Below are 25025 nucleotides of genomic sequence, written 5' to 3'. Positions count from 1 at the left end.
GCAACACGTAGCACGCAGACAGAGATCATAGAGCAAGCAACACATAGCATGCAAATAGAGAAACATAGAACAAGCAACACGTAGCACACAGACAGAAAACATGGAACAAGCAACACATAGCACGCAGACAGACCAACATAGAACAAGCAACACGTAGCACGCAGACAGAGAAACATAGAACAAGCAACACGTAGCACGCAGACAGAGAAACATAGAACAAGCAACACGTAGCACGCAGACAGAGAAAACATATAACAAGCAACACGTAGCACGCAGACAGAGCAACATAGAACAAGCAACACATAGCACGCAGACAGAGAAACATAGAACAAGCAACACATAGCACACAGACAGAGAAACATAGAACAAGCAACACGTATCATGCAGACAGAGAACATAGAACAAGCAACATGTAGCATGCAGACAGATAAACATCGAACAAGCAATATGTAGCATGCAGACAGAGAAACATAGAACAAGCAACACGTAGCACGCAGACAGAAAAACAAATAACAAGCAACACGTAGCACGCAGACAGAGATCATATAGCAAGCAACATGTAGCATGCAGACAGAGAAACATAGAACAAGCAACACGTAGCACACAGACAGAGAAACATATAACAAGCAACACGTAGCACGCAGACAGAGATCATAGAGCAAGCAACACGTAGCATGCAGACAGAGAAACATAGAACAAGCAACACGTAGCATGCAGACAGAAAAACATATAACAAGCAACACGTAGCATGCAGACAGAGAACATAGAGCACGCAACACGTAGCATGCCGACAGAGAAACATAGAACAAGCAACACGTAGCATGCAGACAGATAACATAGAGCAAGCAACACGTAGCATGCAGACAGAGAAACATAGAACAAGCAACACGTAGCATGCAGACAGAGAACATATAACAAGCAACACGTAGCATGCAGACAGAGAACATAGAACAAGCAACACGTAGCATGCAGACAGAGAAACATAGAACAAGTAACACGTAGCACGCAGACAGGGAACATAGAACAAGCAACACGTAGCATGCAGACAGAGAAACATAGAACAAGCAACACGTAGCACACCGACAGGGAACATAGAGCAAGCAACACGTAGCATGCAGACAGAGAAACATAGAACAAGCAACACGTAGCATGCAGACAGAGAAACATAGAACAAGCAACACGTAGCACGCAGACAGAGAACATAGAGCAAGCAACACGCAGCATGCAGACAGAGAAACATAGAACAAGCAACACGTAGCATGCAGACAGAGAACATACAACAAGCAACACGTAGCATGCAGACAGAGAACATAGAACAAGCAACACGCAGCACGCAGACAGAGAACATAGAGCAAGCAACACGTAGCATGCAGACAGAGAACATATAACAAGCAACACGTAGCATGCAGACAGAGAACATAGAGCAAGCAACACGTAGCATGCAGACAGAGAAACATAGAACAAGCAACACGTAGCATGCAGACAGGGAACATAGAGCAAGCAACACGTAGCATGCAGACAGATAAACATAGAACAAGCAACACGTAGCACGCCGACAGGGAACATAGAGCAAGCAACACGTAGCATGCAGACAGAGAAACATAGAACAACAACACGTAGCATGCAGACAGAGAAACATAGAACAAGCAACACGTAGCACGCAGACAGAGAACATAGAGCAAGCAACACGCAGCACGCAGACAGAGAAACATAGAACAAGCAACACGTAGCACGCAGACAGGGCACATAGAACAAGCAACACGCAGCACGCAGACAGAGAGACATAGAACAAGCAACACGTAGCACGCAGACAGGGAACATAGAACAAGCAACACGCAGCACGCAGACAGAACATAGAGCAAGCAACACGCAGCACGCAGACAGAGAAACATAGAACAAGCAACACGCAGCACGCAGACAGGGAACATATAACAAGCAACACGCAGCACGCAGACAGAGAACATAGAGCAAGCAACACGCAGCACGCAGACAGAGGACATAGAGCAAGCAACACATAGCAAGCAGACAGAGAACATAGAACAAGCAACACGCAGCACGCAGACAGAGAACATAGAGCAAGCAACACGCAGCACGCAGACAGAGAACATAGAACAAGCAACACATAGCACGCAGACAGAGAACATAGAGCAAGCAACACATTGCAAGCAGACAGAGAACATAGAACAAGCAACACGCAGCACGCAGACAGAGAACATAGAGCAAGCAACACATAGCACGCAGACAGAGAAACATAGAACAAGCAACACGTAGCACGCAGACAGAAAAGCATAGAACAAGCAACACATAGCACGCAGACAGAGAAACATAGAACAAGCAACACATAGCACGCAGACAGAGAAACATAGAACAAGCAACACATAGCACGCAGACAGAGAAACATAGAACAAGCAACACGTAGCACGCAGACAGGGAACATAGAACAAGCAACACGCAGCACGCAGACAGAGAACATAGAGCAAGCAACACATAGCACGCAGACAGAGAAACATAGAACAAGCAACAAAAGAAAATACATAAAAGCAACAAAGTGTTTCCACACCTCAGAAGATAGGGACAACAGACAACAGACAACAGACAACAGACAACAGACAACAGACAACAGACTACAGACAACAGACAACATGGAAAGCGGCAATACACAGATAGGGATTATTTTCACAAGTCTGATTGGCCTTTAGCCGGGTCTTTAGGTTTTTGTGAAGATGTGATAGGTGGTACAGTTGTATGTGTCTGATGGCAGTGTGTTCCAGACATGGGAAGCTCTCACAGAGAAAGCAGATTGACCAAATGTGTTTTTCCTTAGGAACTATACAGTCACCTCTCATGGCAGACCTTGTTGATCTGCTGCCATGGTTTTGGGTTTTCTGTTTAACAAAAATACTGAGTGGAAGGGGAGCCAGGGCATTTAGGATCTTGAATACAAGACATACGTCAGCGTATTGCACAAGATTTTCTCAACTCAGGAGCTCATGCTTTCTGAGGATGTAACAGTGATGATGGCTATTGGGCTTCCTATCAAGCACTTTGAGAGCCTGTTTGTAGACCGACTGAATAGGTTTTAATGTTGTACAGCAAGCTTGGGCCAAACTAGTCAAGCAGTATGTTAAGTTGTGAAGTATCATAGATTTGAAGTACAGTTTTGCTACCTCTGCAGTCAAACAATTTCATTTGAATCGGAAATTCAAGGTATGATTTCATCCATCTCAAGGCATCAGGGGAAAAGTTGAACTTGGACAGTTTTGTGATGAGAACATCATGGTTAACAGTATCAAAAGCTTTCCTCAGGTCTAGAAATACAGCCCCAACAACTCCACCGTTGTCCATCTTGGACTTCCCATTTTCCAGAAGAAAGCAGTTGGCCGTTTCTGTGGAGTGTTTTGCTTTGAGATTGCAGTGTAGACAGAGAGACAGAAAGACAGACATACTGAGGGAGATGTGAAGGGAGAGAGAGAGCCACTGGCCAACGAAGGGGTTTAAAAGTTGTGGATTCAGACCCTGTCTGAGTGACCTCACGGTCTCCGGTCAATTGGAGGATAGATGGAGGGGATTCGTCCCGTCTCCCTGTGGAGTGTGAAAGCTCCTTGGTAATCCCCATCAGCACCTCACATGGCATACACACACAGCCCCTAGCTTCATGGGGATTTGTGATGCTGGGGAATTGCTTAGAAGTGCTTTCCAAGACAAACGCCACCGCCAATCCTTGACTTCTGCTGTCTCTGCCTCCTCACCCCTTCCTCACTCCCTCCTCACCCCTCAGCCCCATCCTGCCTCACCCGTCAGGGCTCAGAGAAGACATCAAGGCTACAGGCTAGCTGTAGGGGCTGTTATATTCACACAGTCCCTCTAACACACCCTAGAGACATGCTTACTGTAGCTCAGATAATACTGCCGTTGTAGAGACATAATGGCTGGATGACATGAAGCGAAGAGTGTGTGTACTGACTCTCTCCCTTCATCCACCCCTAGGTGATCCTGTCCATAGAGGAGGGCTACCGTCTCCCTGCTCCTATGGGCTGCCCCGTGGTTCTACACCAGCTGATGCTACACTGCTGGCAGAAGGAGAGGAGCCAGAGGCCCAAGTTCACTGATGTGGTCTCCTTCCTGGATAAGCTGATCAGGAACCCCAGCAGCCTGCTGGCCCTGGTGGAAGATATACAGGGGTACAATTACATTCATTTCATGTAACAGACGCTCTTATCCAGAGCTACTGATGGCACTAATTTCACTTGCAAGTGAAAGTTTTTAGGTCTTATTATATTCTATTTTGTTTGATCCATCTGTCAGTCTAGCAGAGTCCCCAGGAGAGGTGGTGGACTACCACATGTTCATCTCCATCGGGGATTGGCTGGATTCCATCAAGATGAGCCAATACAAGAGCAGCTTTGTGGCAGCAGGATTCAGCACACTGGACTCTGTGGCCCAGATGAGCATTGAGTGAGTGGAGGACTGTTCACTATCTTAAACATTACTCTGATGTTACTCTAACTTCAACTAAACGTTACTCTGATGCTACTCTAACTCAACTAAACATTACCCTGATGTTACTCTAACTTCAACTAAACATTACCCTACTGTTACTCTAACGTCAACTAAACATTACCCTAATGTTACTCTAACTTCAACTAAACATTGCCCTAATGTTACTCTAACTTCAACTAAACATTACCCTAATGTTACTCTAACTTCAACTAAACATTGCCCTACTGTTACTCTAACGTCAACTAAACATTACCCTGATGTTACTCTAACTTCAACTAAACATTACCCTACTGTTACTCTAACGTCAACTAAACATTACCCTAATGTTACTCTAACTTCAACTAAACATTGCCCTAATGTTACTCTGACTTCAGCTAAACATTACCCTAACGTTTCTCTAACGTCAACTAAACATTACCCTAATGTTACTCTAACTTCAACTAAACATTACCCTAACGTTTCTCTAACGTCAACTAAACATTACCCTAATGTTACTCTAACTTCAACTAAACATTACCCTAATGTTACTCTAACTTCAACTAAACATTACTCTGGCACTGCCTCCCAATCTTATCCTTCCTTACCTTAAGTTAACCCAACAATTTCCCTTAACCGATTTTGTGTGTGTGTGTGTGTGTGTGTGTGTGTGTGTGTGTCTGTGTGTGTGTGTCTGTGTGTCTGTGTGTGTGTGTGTCTTCTCTCTCCCCCTAGAGACGTGCGGAGGACCGGGGTGGTGTTGATTGGCCACCAGAGGAGGATCGTCAGCAGCATACAGACCCTCCGACTGCAGCTACTACACCAACAGGAGAAGGGCTTCCATGTATGAGACCTTAGAACAGACAGACGGACAGACAGCCACAGCCTGTGCCTCAGTCTTCACCCCTCAGACAGACAGACAGACAAACAGACAGACCGTCTCAGCCTGGAGGCCTCTCTCAGACAGACTACCACACATTTGGACCTCAATGCAGAACCTCAATAAAGCCAGACTGTTTTGTACACCTGAACGTGCTTCAGCCAGAGACAGAACAGCAGAGACAGGACTCTGAGAGACACACTGCCCCTGGCTCCCCCTGGGGAGTGTATGCCTTGTTGCAGCATCACTACTTATTATACAGTAGAACTGTAGACTGGGGAGTGTATGCCTTGTTGCAGCATCACTACTTATTATACAGTAGAGCTGTAGACTTGGGAATGTACATTTTCTCTCCATGTTTTTGTGACCATGATGTAGCTGCTAACAGATGAGCAATCAAAAGGATTGTCCTTAAATAATATGATGTGAATTATTTTGGAGTTTGATAAGTAAGCGTCATCACAAGGTATTCTTGTTACATTATTTAACCTCTCCAGAGTATCTGGGTATGCTAATACTTGAAGAAAACGAAGAGACAGTTTTTGAAGTGCAGAGGATTTCTGAATGTTTTAAGTGTATAGACAATTTATCGATTATAATCCTAAACTAATATTTATATATGTGCAGTCCTGTATGTGAGCGCCCTAGTAAATCTGGATGTTATCTCTTTATTTACCATTTTTTCGAAATCAGCAATATATGCAGTCGTCTCAGTAACTAAGATAAGAGAAATAAATAAATGATACTCTCTTATGGACCTACAGACATTGAGAGCAGATTGTCAGCAAACCTCAACAGACTGTGTAACATGCTAACATGCCAACTACACAGGGCGGTTGTGCAATGCTAAAGACTTATGGAAGTTGTTGGAAAACAATGTACAGTATGTAGTATGAGGGGGACTCAAGGCTGTTGGACATACAGTAGTTGGTTTCATTATGTGTTTTTTGTGGTCAAGACCCACGTGTATTCCAAGATAGAGAGAGACAGAGGTATGTTCTGCAGGTTGACAGACACATAGAGACAGCAACACCAGAGTAATATCTCTTTGTCTCTAGAAGGCCCTCAACAGCATTATAATAACCCATGAGCCTCTCCAGATCCACACTAACACAGGTGGTTCGGTGAACCACAAAAAACATATGCCTGAAACTTGAAGACTTGCGTTAGCTAATGCTTAGGCTTTAACTCGGCAGGCTAACATAGTCTTGTGGAGCACAGACGACCCAGGTTCAAACCCAGTCGGTCACACACACACACCTACAATATGTTCTGGATGTTCAGTATGTTCTGGAGCAGGAGTGTACCTGAGGAGCCTGTACGGCAGTGGAGGCTGGTGGGAGGAGCTATAGGAGGACAGGCTCACTGGAATGGTATCAATGGAACAGTATCAAACATACTTGGAACCACATTTCACTCCATTCCAAAATTCCATTCCAACCATTACAATGAGCCAGTCCTCCTATAACTCCTCCAACCAGCCTTCACTGTTGTACGAAGTAGGAGGAATTTGCCCCCAGACACTGATCTAACATCAGTTTAATATTTTACCCCCTAATGGTTGAGGTAAGAATTGAGGTACGCTAAGCTGATCCTAGATCTGTGGTTCGGAACAACTTCTAAATGGAGCTCACCTGTCCAGCAGCGGTTCACAGACAGAGCGTTCAGGTGTCCCTCAGAGGGGAGGACACACACAAACACACACACTTCCCTCCTCCTGGAAGGAGAGATTAGATCAGGCTGTTTAGCATGTCTTACTGCTGAGCAACGGGAGAATGCTATTTTGTACAAAGTACAAGTATACTTATAATTCTTGTATTTTATTTTTCTATCATTTCCAGAGAGACGTGGTAGATCTTGCACACTGTAAGACGCAGTTTAAAGCGGATATTTATTTGCAAATAAAGAACAGTTCTGGTGGTTAGAAGTAGTCTTTTTATTACTGACTGTTTCATTGCATGTAAAGTGTGTTCTGATGCATTGTTTAATGGAACTGTTCTATTAGATGATGCCTCCCGCGGTACTGTTCCATCAAACTATGACTCCCCATGAGAAGAGTATCTGGTTGAACATGGCTGGAAGTTTTGTGTCTGCCAGTGGCACAAGGTACTTTTTTTGCCCTCAAAGCAGCCTGTGAGGCAGCCCTTGTTTAAGCAACTACTCCCATTCTTCCACATCAGCCAATCAAATTCAAATACAGTAGCAAACGTGCAAGCCCGCTCCAGCAATAATAACCATTTTCCGCAGTGACATTCACAGCTAGCACATAAAAAAGGTAAGCACATGGCATCCAAAAACACTGAAATGGCTAGACAATTTCCAAATGATACAGGCTGACATATACTGTAGATTTGCTAAACTGCTTTGCTGGTTAGTTACGTTTTTAAAGGAGCTAAATTAACTTGCTGGCTATTTAGCTAATGTTTTTAATCTAACTACCTAATGCAGCAAGTACAGCTGCTACTTTCACTAACTGCTTAGCTAGCTATTTTCTCCAGAGCAATGGGCTAATATAGCTAGCTGCATATTAATCTAACTAACACAATCGCAGGCTGGTAAGAATAAATAGGTGCCTTGCAGGCTGGTAAGGATGAATAGGTTCCTCCCAGGCTGGTGTATAATAAAGGTTCCTCCCCAGGCTGGTGTATAATAAAGGTTCCTCCCCAGGCTGGTGTATAATAAAGGTTCCTCCCCAGGCTGGTGTATAATAAAGGTTACTCCCCAGGCTGGTGTATAATAAAGGTTCCTCCCAGGCTGGTGTATAATAAAGGTTCCTCTCAGGCTGGTGTATAATAAAGGTTCCTCCCAGGCTGGTGTATAATAAAGGTTCCTCCCCAGGCTGGTGTATAATAAAGGTTCCTCTCAGGCTGGTGTAAAATAAAGGTTCCTCCCCAGGCTGGTGTATAATAAAGGTTCCTCCCAGGCTGGTGTATAATAAAGGTTCCTCTCAGGCTGGTGTATAATAAAGGTTCCTCCCAGGCTGGTGTATAATAAAGGTTCCTCCCAGGCTGGTGTATAATAAAGGTTCCTCTCAGGCTGGTGTATAATAAAGGTTCATCCCAGGCTGGTGTATAATAAAGGTTCCTCTCAGGCTGGTGTATAATAAAGGTTCCTCTCAGGCTGGTGTATAATAAAGGTTCCTCTCAGGCTGGTGTATAATAAAGGCTCCTCCCAGGCTGGTGTATAATAAAGGTTCCTCCCAGGCTGGTGTATAATAAAGGTTCCTCCCAGGCTGGTGTATAATAAAGGTTCCTCCCAGGCTGGTGTATAATAAAGGTTCCTCTCAGGCTGGTGTATAATAAAGGTTCCTCCCAGGCTGGTGTATAATAAAGGTTCCTCCCCAGGCTGGTGTATAATAAAGGTTCCTCTCAGGCTGGTGTAAAATAAAGGTTCCTCCCCAGGCTGGTGTATAATAAAGGTTCCTCCCAGGCTGGTGTATAATAAAGGTTCCTCTCAGGCTGGTGTATAATAAAGGTTCCTCCCAGGCTGGTGTATAATAAAGGTTCCTCCCAGGCTGGTGTATAATAAAGGTTCCTCCCAGGCTGGTGTATAATAAAGGTTCCTCTCAGGCTGGTGTATAATAAAGGTTCATCCCAGGCTGGTGTATAATAAAGGTTCCTCTCAGGCTGGTGTATAATAAAGGTTCATCCCAGGCTGGTGTATAATAAAGGTTCCTCTCAGGCTGGTGTATAATAAAGGTTCCTCTCAGGCTGGTGTATAATAAAGGTTCCTCTCAGGCTGGTGTATAATAAAGGCTCCTCCCAGGCTGGTGTATAATAAAGGTTCCTCCCAGGCTGGTGTATAATAAAGGTTCCTCCCAGGCTGGTGTATAATAAAGGTTCCTCCCAGGCTGGTGTATAATAAAGGTTCCTCTCAGGCTGGTGTATAATAAAGGTTCCTCCCAGGCTGGTGTATAATAAAGGTTCCTCCCCAGGCTGGTGTATAATAAAGGTTCCTCTCAGGCTGGTGTAAAATAAAGGTTCCTCCCCAGGCTGGTGTATAATAAAGGTTCCTCCCAGGCTGGTGTATAATAAAGGTTCCTCTCAGGCTGGTGTATAATAAAGGTTCCTCCCAGGCTGGTGTATAATAAAGGTTCCTCCCAGGCTGGTGTATAATAAAGGTTCCTCTCAGGCTGGTGTATAATAAAGGTTCATCCCAGGCTGGTGTATAATAAAGGTTCCTCTCAGGCTGGTGTATAATAAAGGTTCCTCTCAGGCTGGTGTATAATAAAGGTTCCTCTCAGGCTGGTGTATAATAAAGGCTCCTCCCAGGCTGGTGTATAATAAAGGTTCCTCCCAGGCTGGTGTATAATAAAGGTTCCTCCCAGGCTGGTGTATAATAAAGGTTCCTCCCAGGCTGGTGTATAATAAAGGTTCCTCCCAGGCTGGTGAATAATAAAGGCTCCTCCCAGGCTGGTGTATAATAAAGGTTCCTCTCAGGCTGGTGTATAATAAAGGTTCCTCCCAGGCTGGTGTATAATAAAGGTTCCTCCCAGGCTGGTGTATAATAAAGGTTCCTCTCAGGCTGGTGTATAATAAAGGTTCCTCTCAGGCTGGTGTATAATAAAGGTTCCTCCCAGGCTGGTGTATAATAAAGGTTCCTCTCAGGCTGGTGTATAATAAAGGTTCCTCTCAGGCTGGTTAAGGATAAATAGGTTCCTCCCAGGCTGGTTAAGGATGAATAGGTTCCTCCCAGGCTGGTGTATAATAAAGGTTACTCCCCAGGCTGGTGTATAATAAAGGTTCCTCCCCAGGCTGGTGTATAATAAAGGTTCCTCTCAGGCTGGTGTATAATAAAGGTTCCTCTCAGGCTGGTGTATAATAAAGGTTCCTCTCAGGCTGGTGTATAATAAAGGTTCCTCTCAGGCTGGTGTATAATAAAGGTTCCTCTCAGGCTGGTTAAGGATGAATAGGTTCCTCCCAGGCTGGTGTATAATAAAGGTTACTCCCCAGGCTGGTGTATAAAAAAGGTTCCTCCCCAGGCTGGTGTATAATAAAGGTTCCTCTCAGGCTGGTGTATAATAAAGGTTCCTCCCAGGCTGGTGTATAATAAAGGTTCCTCCCAGGCTGGTGTATAATAAAGGTTCCTCCCAGGCTGGTGTATAATAAAGGTTCCTCCCAGGCTGGTGTATAATAAAGGTTACTCTCCAGGCTGGTGTATAATAAAGGCTCCTCCCAGGCTGGTGTATAATAAAGGTTCCTCCCCAGGCTGGTGTATAATAAAGGTTCCTCCCCAGGCTGGTGTATAATAAAGGTTACTCCCCAGGCTGGTGTATAATAAAGGTTCCTCCCAGGCTGGTGTATAATAAAGGTTCCTCCCAGGCTGGTGTATAATAAAGGTTACTCCCCAGGCTGGTGTATAATAAAGGCTCCTCCCAGGCTGGTGTATAATAAAGATTCCTCCCCATGCTGGTGTATAATAAAGGTTCCTCCCCAGGCTGGTGTATAATAAAGGTTACTCCCCAGGCTGGTGTATAATAAAGGTTCCTCCCAGGCTGGTGTATAATAAAGGCTCCTCCCAGGCTGGTGTATAATAAAGGTTCCTCTCAGGCTGGTGTATAATAAAGGTTCCTCTCAGGCTGGTGTATAATAAAGGCTCCTCCCAGGCTGGTGTATAATAAAGGTTCCTCCCAGGCTGGTGTATAATAAAGGTTCCTCCCAGGCTGGTGTATAATAAAGGTTCCTCCCAGGCTGGTGTATAATAAAGGTTCCTCCCAGGCTGGTGTATAATAAAGGCTCCTCCCAGGCTGGTGTATAATAAAGGTTCCTCTCAGGCTGGTGTATAATAAAGGTTCCTCCCAGGCTGGTGTATAATAAAGGTTCCTCCCAGGCTGGTGTATAATAAAGGTTCCTCTCAGGCTGGTGTATAATAAAGGTTCCTCTCAGGCTGGTGTATAATAAAGGTTCCTCCCAGGCTGGTGTATAATAAAGGTTCCTCTCAGGCTGGTGTATAATAAAGGTTCCTCTCAGGCTGGTTAAGGATAAATAGGTTCCTCCCAGGCTGGTTAAGGATGAATAGGTTCCTCCCAGGCTGGTGTATAATAAAGGTTACTCCCCAGGCTGGTGTATAATAAAGGTTCCTCCCCAGGCTGGTGTATAATAAAGGTTCCTCTCAGGCTGGTGTATAATAAAGGTTCCTCTCAGGCTGGTGTATAATAAAGGTTCCTCTCAGGCTGGTGTATAATAAAGGTTCCTCTCAGGCTGGTGTATAATAAAGGTTCCTCTCAGGCTGGTTAAGGATGAATAGGTTCCTCCCAGGCTGGTGTATAATAAAGGTTACTCCCCAGGCTGGTGTATAATAAAGGTTCCTCCCCAGGCTGGTGTATAATAAAGGTTCCTCTCAGGCTGGTGTATAATAAAGGTTCCTCCCAGGCTGGTGTATAATAAAGGTTCCTCCCAGGCTGGTGTATAATAAAGGTTCCTCCCAGGCTGGTGTATAATAAAGGTTCCTCTCAGGCTGGTGTATAATAAAGGTTCCTCCCAGGCTGGTGTATAATAAAGGTTCCTCCCAGGCTGGTGTATAATAAAGGTTACTCCCCAGGCTGGTGTATAATAAAGGCTCCTCCCAGGCTGGTGTATAATAAAGGTTCCTCCCCAGGCTGGTGTATAATAAAGGTTCCTCCCCAGGCTGGTGTATAATAAAGGTTACTCCCCAGGCTGGTGTATAATAAAGGTTCCTCCCAGGATGGTGTATAATAAAGGTTCCTCCCAGGCTGGTGTATAATAAAGGTTCCTCTCAGGCTGGTGTATAATAAAGGTTCCTCTCAGGCTGGTGTATAATAAAGGCTCCTCCCAGGCTGGTGTATAATAAAGGCTCCTCCCAGGCTGGTGTATAATAAAGGTTCCTCCCAGGCTGGTGTATAATAAAGGTTCCTCCCAGGCTGGTGTATAATAAAGGTTCCTCTCAGGCTGGTGTATATTAAAGGTTCCTCTCAGGCTGGTGTATAATAATGGCTCCTCCCAGGCTGGTGTATAATAAAGGTTCCTCCCAGGCTGGTGTATAATAAAGGTTCCTCCCAGGCTGGTGTATAATAAAGGTTCCTCTCAGGCTGGTGTATAATAAAGGTTCCTCCCAGGCTGGTGTATAATAAAGGTTCCTCCCAGGCTGGTGTATAATAAAGGTTCCTCCCAGGCTGGTGTATAATAAAGGCTCCTCCCAGGCTGGTGTATAATAAAGGCTCCTCCCAGGCTGGTGTATAATAAAGGCTCCTCCCAGGCTGGTGTATAATAAAGGTTCCTCTCAGGCTGGTGTATAATAAAGGTTACTCCCCAGGCTGGTGTATAATAAAGGTTCCTCTCAGGCTGGTGTATAATAAAGGTTCCTCCCAGGCTGGTGTATAATAAAGGCTCCTCCCAGGCTGGTGTATAATAAAGGTTCCTCTCAGGCTGGTGTATAATAAAGGTTCCTCCCAGGCTGGTGTATAATAAAGGTTCCTCCCAGGCTGGTGTATAATAAAGGTTCCTCTCAGGCTGGTGTATAATAAAGGTTCCTCCCAGGCTGGTGTATAATAAAGGTTCCTCCCAGGCTGGTGTATAATAAAGGTTCCTCCCAGGCTGGTGTATAATAAAGGTTCCTCTCAGGCTGGTGTATAATAAAGGTTCCTCCCAGGCTGGTGTATAATAAAGGTTCCTCCCAGGCTGGTGTATAATAAAGGTTCCTCTCAGGCTGGTGTATAATAAAGGTTACTCCCCAGGCTGGTGTATAATAAAGGTTCCTCTCAGGCTGGTGTATAATAAAGGTTACTCCCCAGGCTGGTGTATAATAAAGGTTCCTTCCAGGCTGGTGTATAATAAAGGTTACTCCCCAGGCTGGTGTATAATAAAGGTTCCTCCCAGGCTGGTGTATAATAAAGGTTCCTCCCAGGCTGGTGTATAATAAAGGTTCCTCCCAGGCTGGTGTATAATAAAGGCTCCTCCCAGGCTGGTGTATAATAAAGGCTCCTCCCAGGCTGGTGTATAATAAAGGTTCCTCCCAGGCTGGTGTATAATAAAGGTTCCTCCCAGGCTGGTGTATAATAAAGGTTCCTCTCAGGCTGGTGTATAATAAAGGTTCCTTCCAGGCTGGTGTATAATAAAGGTTCCTCTCAGGCTGGTGTATAATAAAGGTTCCTCCCAGGCTGGTGTATAATAAAGGCTCCTCCCAGGCTGGTGTATAATAAAGGTTCCTCTCAGGCTGGTGTATAATAAAGGCTCCTCCCAGGCTGGTGTATAATAAAGGTTCCTCTCAGGCTGGTGTATAATAAAGGTTCCTCTCAGGCTGGTGTATAATAAAGGTTCCTCTCAGGCTGGTGTATAATAAAGGCTCCTCCCAGGCTGGTGTATAATAAAGGCTCCTCCCAGGCTGGTGTATAATAAAGGTTCCTCTCAGGCTGGTGTATAATAAAGGTTCCTCCCAGGCTGGTGTATAATAAAGGTTCCTCCCAGGCTGTTGTATAATAAAGGTTACTCCCCAGGCTGGTGTATAATAAAGGTTCCTCCCAGGCTGGTGTATAATAAAGGTTCCTCCCAGGCTGGTGTATAATAAAGGTTCCTCTCAGGCTGGTGTATAATAAAGGCTCCTCCCAGGCTGGTGTATAATAAAGGTTCCTCTCAGGCTGGTGTATAATAAAGGTTCCTCCCAGGCTGGTGTATAATAAAGGTTCCTCCCAGGCTGGTGTATAATAAAGGTTCCTCTCAGGCTGGTGTATAATAAAGGCTCCTCCCAGGCTGGTGTATAATAAAGGTTCCTCTCAGGCTGGTGTATAATAAAGGTTCCTCTCAGGCTGGTGTATAATAAAGGCTCCTCCCAGGCTGGTTAAGGATAAATAGGTGCCTTGCAGGCTGATAAGGATAACTAGTTGCCTCCCAGGCTGGTGTATAATAAAGGCTCCCCCCAGGCTGGTAAGGATAAATAAGTGTCTCACATGCTGGTAAGGGAACCTAGGTGCCTCCCAATAGTAAAGGCTCCTTCCAGGCTGATAAGGATAAATTGGTGCCTCGAATAGGTGCTAGTGTCTAATTAATAGCCTTTATCAAAACAAAAACATGGAAAGTTTGTTAACATTTTTGTAGAACAATCATTGCTTTATAAAGAATTGATTTATGAAGATTTCTCCAAAATCAAATCAACCTTGTGGATTTCCAAGTGGGTAAAAAAAAAATCTTCATCAGCATCTTTTCCTTTTGATGTCAATCTTAAAGACTCTGCTATAAAGTACAAATACCAACCAGAGAGCAGTTGCTATTATTTACCAGCTTTATTAAAAGAATAACACCGGTGTCCACAAGTGTTTGAAGGATATATTTCAGGTGAACTTGTTAATACTGGCCAGGCGATGGCGCTGTTGGACCGTGCATTATTAGTGCAGAGGTGAAGGATTTCAACATGTTTACTACCTACCTACCTGTGAGTAATTTATCAACCATGGATGAAGCAAAGGGGAAAAGTCCTGTTCTGCTATTGTCATGATGTTTGTTAATTTATTCATATTAATCAACTCGTGTTTTTGTGTATAGGCTAATACTATATTGTTTGGACAAAATTAAATTGCCAAAAGCACCAAGTGTATGGCTATTACAGTGCACTGTAAAGAATAACGCATGACTGTAATTTGGCTTCTGTGGGTATGTATGTAATGAGCATGAAATGAACATTATCGCATGTCCATCTCAGAGTCACTCCGTATTGCGAAGCAGGTCACGAGGAGGTTCAAGAGCATTACTTCACTCTAATAGGCTTATTCCAAGCCAGGACAGCCAGCCTGCTGCTGTTACCTTGTCCTTATATCCACGGCAACATTCTATTTTAATATGTTAAGACTAAATTGCGGCGAGAAATGGTAGAAACGTTCGACGATATCTCGAGGGAGTAGATATCCTGTACCAAATACACTTAACCTTAGGATCAAATGTTTTAAGTGGGACACATGGGCCTGTTAGATAAACTGTCGGGATGGCTGGGGCTGAAGAAGAAAGAAGTGAACGTGTTGTGTTTGGGACTGGACAACAGCGGGAAAACGACCATCATCAACCAACTCAAACCCACTAATGTAAGTCCACTGACATGGCCCAACTATAATATAGGCCATTGACTGATGTATTTGATTGCGCTGTAAATTGTAACTTGTTGATGTGATGTCCTACTGTAGCCGCGCGCGGGCCTGTCAGTGGAAAGCTGTCAGTGGAAAGAGATGGAGTTTTATATATTGAGAGTTAGCTGAGACAGAGATGTTGCTAATGTATAAGAGCTGTGAGTGTCATCGCATCGATTGCACTGCAATCATCCACCGATTGCTTGTTTTCAGCAAAGCTTATTTGGCCCACTCTCAGACGACTGGAAACATGTTAGTCAGGTAAAGGTCAGTACAGCCTATTTCACCCTATTTTACCATATATTTTGACAAAGTTAAGTTACTGTTTTTTTGTCTGTGTTTGTTATTGTGTGTGTGTGTGTGTGCGCGCGTGCCTGCGTGTGTCTGTGTCTCTGTCTCTGTGTGTATTACAGACCCAGACACAAGACATTGTCCCAACTATTGGCTTCAACATAGAAAAATTCAAGAGTTCAAGGTAGTAATTTACTTCTTATGTAAACTTTGTTTAACTTAGTGAACCAGATGATAGTAATAAGAATGATATTATTTGATACTTATTCTATTGTGTATGTTGATCGGTAACATGTATGTTGTGTCTCTACAAAGTTTGTCCTTCACAGTGTTTGACATGTCTGGTCAGAGCAGATATAGAAACCTATGGGAACATTACTACAAGTAAGACTTTACACCGGCAATGTTTATCTAGAACTGCATTATGTGATGAGACATGTTGAGCCTGTGGTGCCTTACCTCTGATCTTAGAGTAATCAAGTATTGCCTGTAGAGCCGTTTTAATGGTTACACAACCCTACCCCCGTCTCCAAGTAGTAGTTATTAGTGATGTAGAGATCAGATTCAGTGTTGTTTATCCTGTTTCTTGTGTCCACAGAGAGAGTCACGCCATCATATTTGTCATCGATAGTGGAGATAAATTACGGATGGTCGTTGCCAAAGAAGAGCTGGATACTCTTCTCAATCACCAAGGTCAGAGATTGAGAGCAAGAGAGAGAGGGGGAGAGAAAGGAAGGGGGGGTGGGGGCAGACAGACAGAGAGCCACCTGTTTTTTCACCTGTTCTCCTGCATTCCTGCTCCCTACAGACATCCGCAGCAGGAGGTTGCCAGTGCTGTTCTTTGCTAATAAGAGTGACCTGAGAGAAGCCATGTCTTTAGTCAAAGTCTCTCAGCTGCTCTGTCTGGAAAACATCAAGGACAAACCCTGGCATATATGGTAAGACACAACTCTATCCTAGTCTCTCACACACACACACACACACACACACACACACACACACACACACACACACACACACACACACACACACACACACACACACACACACACACAAGAAGGTACAGACACATACAGTGATATTGGGATAGGTTACTAGCTTCTGTCCATCTGTTTTAGTGCCAGTAATGCTGTAAAAGGAGAGGGTCTAATGGAGGGGGTGGACTGGCTACAAGGTACAGTACTCTGTGTGTGTGTGTGTGCGTGTGTGTGTGTGTGTGTGTGTGTGTGTGTGTGTGTGTGTAAATAACTTTTTTGTAATGTAATTTTGACAACAATAGTGAATTATTCTGTTTTGTTCCACCTTACCCATAGAGCAAATTGCACAGTAAGTATTATGTGAACTCACATTAGTTTATGTCACTGTGGTGGACTTGGTGAAGTACAGATGGATGTTGATGAGTTAGGTACAGGGGAGACTGTATTTAGTCTTAAACACTGCAATTATGGTATAATGTTGACATATGGGTAATGATGATTAAACTCCCCTATTCTTAACTCTCTAGTGCCGTACTGTTCTAGGTGTTTTGTGTAACTTCAGGTCTTATTGTTCAGGCTGTTCGTTGTAACTTTAATCTCATGAAATGTCCATATCTTTATAAACAGATCATATCAAAACAATGAAGACTTGATGAAATAAAATGGATGAAATGCTTATGATGAAGGATCGTGATGGGGAGAAGAGAGAGGCCTCAGTGACTACAACATGGCTCCTCCAACTGGGTGTGTCTTTGGTTATCTGATGTCACTATTTATACGGTGCAAGGGAATCACTTGTTTCCTCTTTCTATTTGTTACTCTGTCATGATGCCTGCTGTATGATACTGTTGTAAAGTGTTGATGTGGAGTGTTGCTGAACAGCTTGTTGCAGTGTAGAAACTACCCTCCGAGATTGTTTGTGTGTTATTCAGTGTTACAGCACGTGGTGTGTAACTGTGCTGTCTGAATGTGGAAAGATATGATTAATGTATTCTGTTGTAACATTTTTACCCTCTACATTTCTGAGCTGTACTTAATGCTTGTTTTTTTTATGCCATTTAATGTGCTGTGACTGTTTTTCAGACATACTCAGCAAAAAAATAAATGTCCTCTCACTGTCAACTGCGTTTATTTTCAGCAAACTTAACATGAGTAAATATTTGTATGAACATAATATTCAACAACTGAGACATAAACTGAACAAGTTCCAGACAAGTGACTAACAGAAATGGAATAATGTGTCCCTGAACAAAGGGGGTTCAAAATCAAAAGTAACAGTCAGTATCTGGTGTGGCCACCAGATGCATTAAATAGTGCAGTGCATCTCCTCCTCATGAACTGCACCACATTTGGCAGTTTTTGCTGTGAGATGTTACCCCACTCTTCCACCAAGGCACCTGCAAGTTCCCGGACATTTCTGGGGGGAATGGCATTAGCCCTCACCCTCCGATCCAACAGGTCCCAGACACGCTCAATGGGATTGAGATCCGGGCTCTTCGCTGGCCATGGCAGAACACTGACATTCCTGTCTTGCAGACAATCAGCATTGTCATGCTGGACTGTCATGTCAGGATGAGTCTGCAGGAAGGATACCACATGAGGGAGGAGAATGTCTTCCCTGTAACGCAGTGTTGAGATTGCCTGCAATGACAACAAGCTCAGTCCGATGATGCTGTGACACACCGCCCCAGACCATGACGGACCCTCCACCTCCAAATCAATCCCACTGGAGAGTACAGGCGTCAGTGTAACGCTCATTACTTCCGACGATAAACGTGAATCCGACCATCACCCCTGGTGAGACAAAACCGCGACTCGTCAGTGAAGAGCACTTTTTGCCAGTCCTGTCTGGTCCAGCGACGGTGGGTTTGTGCCCATAGGCGACGTTGTTGCCGGTGATGTCTGGTGAGGACCTTCCTTAGTCCAGCCTCTCAGCCTATTGCGGACAGTCTGAGCACTGATGCAGGGAATGTGCGTTCCTGGTGTAACTGTGACCTTAATTGCCTGCCGTCTGTAAGCTGTTAGTCTTAACGACCTTTCCACAGGTGCATGTTCATTAATTGCTCATGCGTGATTGAACAAGCACGGAAAACAGTCTTTAAACCCTTTACAATGTAGATCTGTGAAGTTATTTGGATTTTTACGAATTACCTTTGTAAGACCTGAAAAATATGTTTTTTTGTTATTGCTGAGTTTATTACACCAGTCAGTGCTAAATATATTCCTATATATTGGGATGTTTTAATGAAAACAAACGGCTTGGTATTTTCTTGATTTGTAGTCTCTTCCTTTTCATCAAAGGGGGTGACAATTTATCTTTCTATTTGCTGGATCTTTATGTTCATTGATCTCACATAGTGAGAGGAGATAATAGTGAATCAACACTGTAGACCCCAAATTCCATTTTAATAATTTATGCAAAAACAGATGAGTTTCAGCTTCCATCAACACAGAAGCATCAAGTACAATCAATGCATCATAACCGTTATACTGTAGAAGTTGAACACCTTTATGAAATGCTAATAAATAGTTGCAAACTTAGGTTAATAAATCTATAAATATAATTAAATACTCCCTTTACAGGATACCAATATTTTAAAGAGGTTCATTTACAAAAGTATAAATAAGCTGTATAACAAAAGTATAAAAGTGTAATGATGTGAATACTGTTGACAAAGGGAGAAGAAACCCTTAATTTTCCCTATCGTCTTGGGCTACCTTCACTCCTTTTATATCCCTCTATCTGCTCAAACACAAACCTTCAGATCATCATTTCCCTGACAGTGTCCCTACTCTCTCCTTTTCTTCTATCTCCTCACCCCTTTATCTCTTCAGCCCCTGACTTTCCTTTCTCTGTCCTCAAGCCTTCTTGAGGAACATGTAGACTATCTCAGTGTGGAAGTGAGCGCTGGCATTCAGGAGGCACTGGAAGGTCTCCATGTCCTCATGACGGTTACCTGAAAGAGAGGGAGATTACTGACAGTACAGACAAAGACCATTTGGCTATCTGGGACCAAACATAGTGAACCACCTGCCCTGTCATGTCCTCACCTGCCACGACAACCTCGTACATCTCCATGGTAACCTCTGAGAACATGTTCTCAACGCTCTGGATGAATGACCACCTGTCTGACGGCGACAAGAACACCTGGCACACCTGCTGCACCATCCTCACCGACCAGTTCATACAGTAGCCGTCCTTCTCACACACCTACAATACACACATATGAAACATAACTATAACACACACAAGCATTTCGCTACACCTGCAATAACATCTGGTAAATATGTGTATATTTGATTTGATTTGAATAGCCATCCTTCTCACACACACAGATGTGTACTGACCAGTATGAGGTAGACGAGGAGTCGTGAGATCTCAAAGAGGCGTCCGTTGAGAGCCTTGCTAGCCAGAATACTGTAACACAGACTGTTCCCACACAGGATCAACAGCCTGGCCACGCTCTCTACATGCCACGCCTGGGGGAGCACTGGGGAGACCAGAGAGATGTGATGAGCACAACGAAGACGCTGTGTGCATCTGAATAAAGGTGTGTGTGTGTGTGTTAAGATATGGTAGCCCTTTCGTGCAGTCAACAACGAAAAGTGCCCTCTTTCGCCTCACGGGTGGAATGTTATTAATATTTTTCATAATTTCATAATTAATAAAGATTATTTATTTTATAATTAATAAAGATTATTTATTTCATAATTAATAAAGATTATTTTTTAAACAATGAAAATCCAGTGTTTCTATGTCAAACAGTTTTGTTATATTTCAGTCTACTGTGATGTATATAAAGTGTAATATTTGGATGCAAACTCAGCTCTATATCTGACATGGTACAGGTGTCTTCTTTTTTGTAAGCCCATGTGCGTGAGGTAAATACTTTGTTTCAAAGTAGATTTGTTTAAGGCTACTAAGAATCACTCCGTGTGACCGTGATTTAGCCCACTACAGTAAAAGGTTAAAGTGTGTGTACCTGTGAGTTCCTCCAGTATGGCCAGTACGGTGTCAGTGGTCCAGTCTCTAGCCTCCAGGTCACTGTGGAGCAGGATCACAGCCTTGGCCAAGTCCCACAGAGAACACTGGGCTACTCCTGCACCCAGCTGCTCCTGCCAGCCCAGAGAACCTGGAAAAAATACAGACTGTTAATACACACACACACACACACACTCACACTCACACTCTCTACCATGGGCCAGGGTTGGAGGATGTACACACATGCACAAACTCACTGCATACTAACCGTCAGGCAGCCGTGGTCCATAGAGTATGAACAGTAGCCTGGCCTGTGAGACCATGGGCCAGGACTGGAGGATCCTGGTGAGCCAGAACAGAGTGTCTCTTCGGCTGCTCCACGGCTCCAACAGAACCTGACGACAGAACGCACGGATCTGCAGCTCCAACCGCTGACATGCTCCTAGACACAGAGGGGAAACATTACTGTCTCTCTTTCCTCCTCACACCCTCTCGCTCTGAATTAGGGACAGACACCCACCTGGCTTTCCAGTGACGACCAACTCGATCTTCCGGGGAAGGTTTGTGAAGTCACACAGGAAGTTGAAGACCCGGTGACACTCCAGCTCATCCCAGCCCGCAATCAATGTCTGTCAGTCAAACAGCAATGATCTGTTACATATCTTTTTTTCAGGAGACTGAAAAGATTTGTCTTGTGTGTTTCATGGGTATTTTTCTTTTGAAACTACTTTAGGGTCTCACCTGCAAGAAAACTCCGTAGCTGGAGAAGAAAGGGCAGCCTGTTGAGGCAGTGCACTGCTCCATCATGAAGCACGGGACCTGAGAGGCAGGGAGAGACAAGCAGTCTATGTAAGTCTATGGACATCTACAATCTGTCTCTCCAACCCTGTTCCTGGAGAGCTGCCGTCCTGTAGGTTTTTGTTCCAACCATAATCTAGAAAACCTGATTCTAATAACTAGCTGGTTGATTAGCTGAATCAGGTTAGTTACACCTGTGGTTGGATTGAAAACCTACTACAGGAGGATAGCTCTCCAGCAACAGGGTTGAAGCACTAATCTACAGTATGTAGGCCTTACAACACTGAACAAAAATATAAACGCAACATGTAAAGTGTTGGTGCCATGTTTCACGAGCTGAAATAAAAAATCCCAGAAATGTTTCAAAGGCCTTGTGCTGGGGACAATAAAAGGCTACTTTAAAATGTGAGGAGTATTTCTGTCTTTAATAGCCATTTTGTGGGGAAAAACTCATTCTAATTGGCTGGGCCTGGGTCACCAGTGGGTGGACCTGCCTGCCAAGAGGGTGGGCCTATGCCCTCCAAGGCCCACCCATGGCTGCACCACTGCCCAGTCATGTGAAATCCATAGATTAGGGCCTAATCCTGGACTTTCTGACGGGCCGCCCCCGGGTGGAAGTGTAGGTAACAACCCATCAGCCACGCTGATCCTCGACACGGGGGGCACCTCAGGGGTGCGTGCTCAGTTCCCTCCTGTACTCCATGTTCACTCATGACTGCATGGCCAGGCATAACTCCAACACCATCATTAAGTTTGCTGACGACACAACAGTGGTAGGCCTGATCACCGACAACGATGAGACAGCCTATAGGGAGGTCAGAGAACTGACCGTGTGGTTCAAGGAGAACAACCTCTCCCTCAACGTGATCAAGACAAAAGAGATGACTGTGGAATACAGGAAAAGAAGGACCGAGCACGCCCCCATTCTCATCGACGGAGCTATAGCGGAGCAGGTTAAGAGCTTCAAGTTCCTTGGCATCCACATCACCAACAAACTAACATTGACCAAGCACACCAAAACAGTCGTGAAGAGGGCACGACATAACCTTTTCCCCCACAGGAGACATGTGGATTTGGCATGTTTTTACAGCTACACCAGAGAGCATCCTGGGTTGCAACTGCTCGGCCTCCGACCACAAGGCACTACAGACGGTAGTGCGTATGGTCAAACTTCTGCCATCCAGGACCTATATACCAGGCGGTGTCAGAGGAAGGCCCTAAAGACTTCAGCCACCCTATTCATATACTGTTCTCTCTACTACCACATGGCAAGCAGTACTGGAACGCCAAGTCTAGGTCAAAGAGGCTTCTAAACAGCTTCTACCCCCAAGCCATAAGACTCCTGAACAGCTAATCAAAAAGCTACCCAGACTATTTGCATTGCCCCCCCCCCCCCCCCTCTACGCTGCTGCAACTCTCTGTTATTATCTATGCATAGTCACTTTAATAACTCTACCTACATGTATATACTACCTCAATTACCTCAACACCGGTGCCCCCAAACATTGACTCTGTACCGGTACCCCCTGTATACAGCCCCGCTATTGTTATTTACTGCTGCTCTTTAATGATTTGTTATTCTTATCTCTTACTTTTTGGGGGGTATTTTCTTAAAACTGCATTGTTGGTTAAGGGTTTGTAAGTAAGCATTTCATTGTAAGGTCTACAACTGTGTGTATTCGGCGCATGTGACAAATCACATTTGATTAGATTTTTATTCATTTCATTTAATAAACTGATTTCCTCATGTGAACTGTAACTAGGTAAAATATTTTATTTCACAACCTGTGTTATAATGATTAACTGGTTAAATTTTTATTTTTTATGTGTAACAACTCATGCTTTACTACAGTAATTTAACAACATTGCTAAATATCCTTATCATTCATTTCCATAATCTTATCTATCTCCCTTTCTCTGTCTTACCTGGGAGAACTTGCTATATATAAACTTCAACCTGTCCTTTGTAGGTAGCAACAGGGTACACCTCTTGAACAACAACCCTGAGACAACAAGCAGAAACAAACAACAAGGTGACACCATGACTACATCTGTTTCTCAACCCTGAATGAATAAAGATTGACATAACACTAACATGACTAAAAAGCACTTCTAGACACAGTTATCTTGAGGTAGCCTAGAGTGTATTATGAAAAGTGCTGTGCTTGACTTAATATTTCCGCCTATAGGCTGTATCTACTACCTACCCAGCGCTTTGTAGTGTCCCAGGGTGGCGGGGTCCTCTTTGGGAGGAGGAGAGGAGGGAGAGGAGCAGTGCCGGAGCTTCTGTAGGATCATTCTGTTTCTCCAGGTCTGAGTAGAGATGTGATTCACAATGTAGCGACTGATGGCCTTGGACACCATGCTGAATACACTGATCTCAAGCACTGCAACACACAGAGGCATGTGGGTCATATCACACACACACACACACACACACACACACACACACACAGCTGGCTAGCTTAGTAGAAGACATGACTGGAAAGACCGTCATTAGGTCAATGACAATCAACATACACATTGACAGGCCTGCCAGCCTTCCTTTCCTTCTATCTCTCCCTTCCTCCATTCATTGTATTTAAAAGCAGTTAGCTAGTTAGACCTACCAGAGAGTCTGTCCAGGACCATGTCAAAGACCTCTGCAGGCAGCCTCTCGAAGAAGCAGCCACTGGCCATGCCCTGACTCCGGGTCGTGATGGTTCTCACCGGATAGGGCTGGCGACGGGACCGTCGGCGGTGGAACTTCTGGGTCATGGTGAATTTCCTGGCGACTGTCGCCATCGCCACAAAACTGTCCGGCCGCTATTGACCCGAGGATAAACTAGGATTGAAGGTTGAAGGTCATTTGGCAAGAATTATTTATTTATTTCCAAAGAGAACAACATCAAAGACAGCTGTCAACTTTAAGAGTGAACTACTGTAACTAGCTAACGTTAGCTGTCATTTGCCTGGCTTTACCTTTAGCTTTTGGATGCGAAAACGAATCCAACAATAGCATACACTGAGTAAACTTGTGAGCTGTCTTCAGACTTATACTGTTCTTATTTATCATAGACTATAAAGTGAATATTTTGGATAGCTAGCTGCTGAGAAGAAACGTCCCCTGAGGCTGAGGTAGGACTACAGACAGACTTGTTTTTGGCGACCCCTCGCGAGTAAAACAGCTCTGCCGCGAAATACTCATCTCGCGCGAAAAAAAATAACCTTCCCTTCCATCAACATTTTCTGAATGTTTTTGTGCTGACTTTACTTTTGTAATGTCATGTAAACGTGCGATGTATATTTGCCTATAATCCCCATCCCTCTCATGTAGGCTAGTCTAATGATTAGTCTGACATGACATGAGCAGATTTTTTGAAATGCTGTTTCTAGATCTACTGTAACAGTAGCCTATGAATAAAGCCATTAGAATGTGAAATGTTTAGGCCTTATCTGCATTCAACAGGTGCTTACAATGATCAATCGAATATAAATGTCATATTTGCTGTCCTAGAAGCAGATAATAAACACCTAATTACAGACAGAGGCCCAATAGTTTCTAGCCTTTCC

The 25025-nt window shown here is 44.1% G+C and overlaps 3 protein-coding genes across 8 annotated transcripts in view; 2 read left to right on the top strand and 1 right to left on the bottom strand.

The window, feature by feature from the left end:
- LOC110520380 (ephrin type-A receptor 6) overlaps window positions 1–7277 on the top strand; it is a 262278-nt gene extending 255001 nt beyond the window's left edge. Inside the window, exons 16-18 of the mRNA XM_036974914.1 lie at window positions 3988–4181; window positions 4306–4455; window positions 5212–7277. Of these exons, the coding sequence (XP_036830809.1) occupies window positions 3988–4181; window positions 4306–4455; window positions 5212–5326 (459 nt within the window). The 3' untranslated portion in view covers window positions 5327–7277. The remainder of the gene's footprint in view (window positions 1–3987; window positions 4182–4305; window positions 4456–5211) is intronic.
- Window positions 7278–15057: 7780 nt separating this feature from the next.
- LOC110505395 (ADP-ribosylation factor-like protein 6) lies at window positions 15058–17808 on the top strand. 6 transcript variants are annotated; one of them, XM_036964580.1, is made up of 9 exons: window positions 15062–15383; window positions 15639–15686; window positions 15839–15900; window positions 16032–16100; window positions 16315–16409; window positions 16525–16654; window positions 16835–16890; window positions 17030–17042; window positions 17321–17808. In XM_036964580.1, the coding sequence occupies exons 1-9, from the start codon at window positions 15261–15263 to the stop codon at window positions 17352–17354; spliced, it is 630 nt and encodes a 209-aa protein (XP_036820475.1). In that variant the 5' UTR covers window positions 15062–15260; the 3' UTR covers window positions 17355–17808. The 6 variants fall into 6 exon arrangements, with proteins under 6 accessions (XP_036820491.1, XP_036820492.1, XP_036820475.1 ...); XM_036964575.1 differs by having other exon boundaries at window positions 15063–15383; window positions 15639–15692; XM_036964596.1 differs by lacking the exon at window positions 15639–15686 and having other exon boundaries at window positions 15058–15383.
- A 1274-nt stretch (window positions 17809–19082) lies between these two features.
- On the bottom strand, window positions 19083–24611 carry LOC110504443 (F-box only protein 47). The gene is made up of 11 exons (XM_021583204.2): window positions 24435–24611; window positions 24083–24297; window positions 23681–23860; window positions 23400–23476; window positions 21417–21494; window positions 21196–21304; window positions 20944–21117; window positions 20677–20826; window positions 20042–20184; window positions 19745–19904; window positions 19083–19650 (listed from the first exon to the last, which is right to left on the bottom strand). The coding sequence occupies exons 2-11, from the start codon at window positions 24255–24257 to the stop codon at window positions 19553–19555; spliced, it is 1344 nt and encodes a 447-aa protein (XP_021438879.2). The 5' UTR covers window positions 24258–24297; window positions 24435–24611; the 3' UTR covers window positions 19083–19552.
- Between the last annotated feature and the right edge of the window lie 414 nt (window positions 24612–25025).

The sequence above is a fragment of the Oncorhynchus mykiss genome, chromosome 3, assembly GCF_013265735.2.
Source record: "Oncorhynchus mykiss isolate Arlee chromosome 3, USDA_OmykA_1.1, whole genome shotgun sequence".
Lineage (NCBI taxonomy): Eukaryota > Metazoa > Chordata > Actinopteri > Salmoniformes > Salmonidae > Oncorhynchus > Oncorhynchus mykiss.
This window is presented reverse-complemented; position numbering and strand designations above follow the sequence as displayed.

Bases quoted from the DNA above. Each gene is read 5' to 3' on its own strand.
- LOC110505395 (XM_036964575.1), top strand. From the start codon at position 15,261: ATGGGCCTGTTAGATAAACTGTCGGGATGGCTGGGGCTGAAGAAGAAA. The intron at 15,901-16,031 runs GTAGTAATTTAC...GTCTCTACAAAG, and splicing joins GAAAAATTCAAGAGTTCAAG to TTTGTCCTTCACAGTGTTTG. The intron at 16,655-16,834 runs GTAAGACACAAC...CATCTGTTTTAG, and splicing joins GACAAACCCTGGCATATATG to TGCCAGTAATGCTGTAAAAG.
- LOC110504443 (XM_021583204.2), bottom strand. From the start codon at position 24,257: ATGGCGACAGTCGCCAGGAAATTCACCATGACCCAGAAGTTCCACCGC. The intron at 21,118-21,195 runs GTGGGTGTCTGT...CTCTGTGTCTAG, and splicing joins GGTCGTCACTGGAAAGCCAG to GAGCATGTCAGCGGTTGGAG. The intron at 20,827-20,943 runs GTTAGTATGCAG...TATTTTTTCCAG, and splicing joins TGGACCACGGCTGCCTGACG to GTTCTCTGGGCTGGCAGGAG.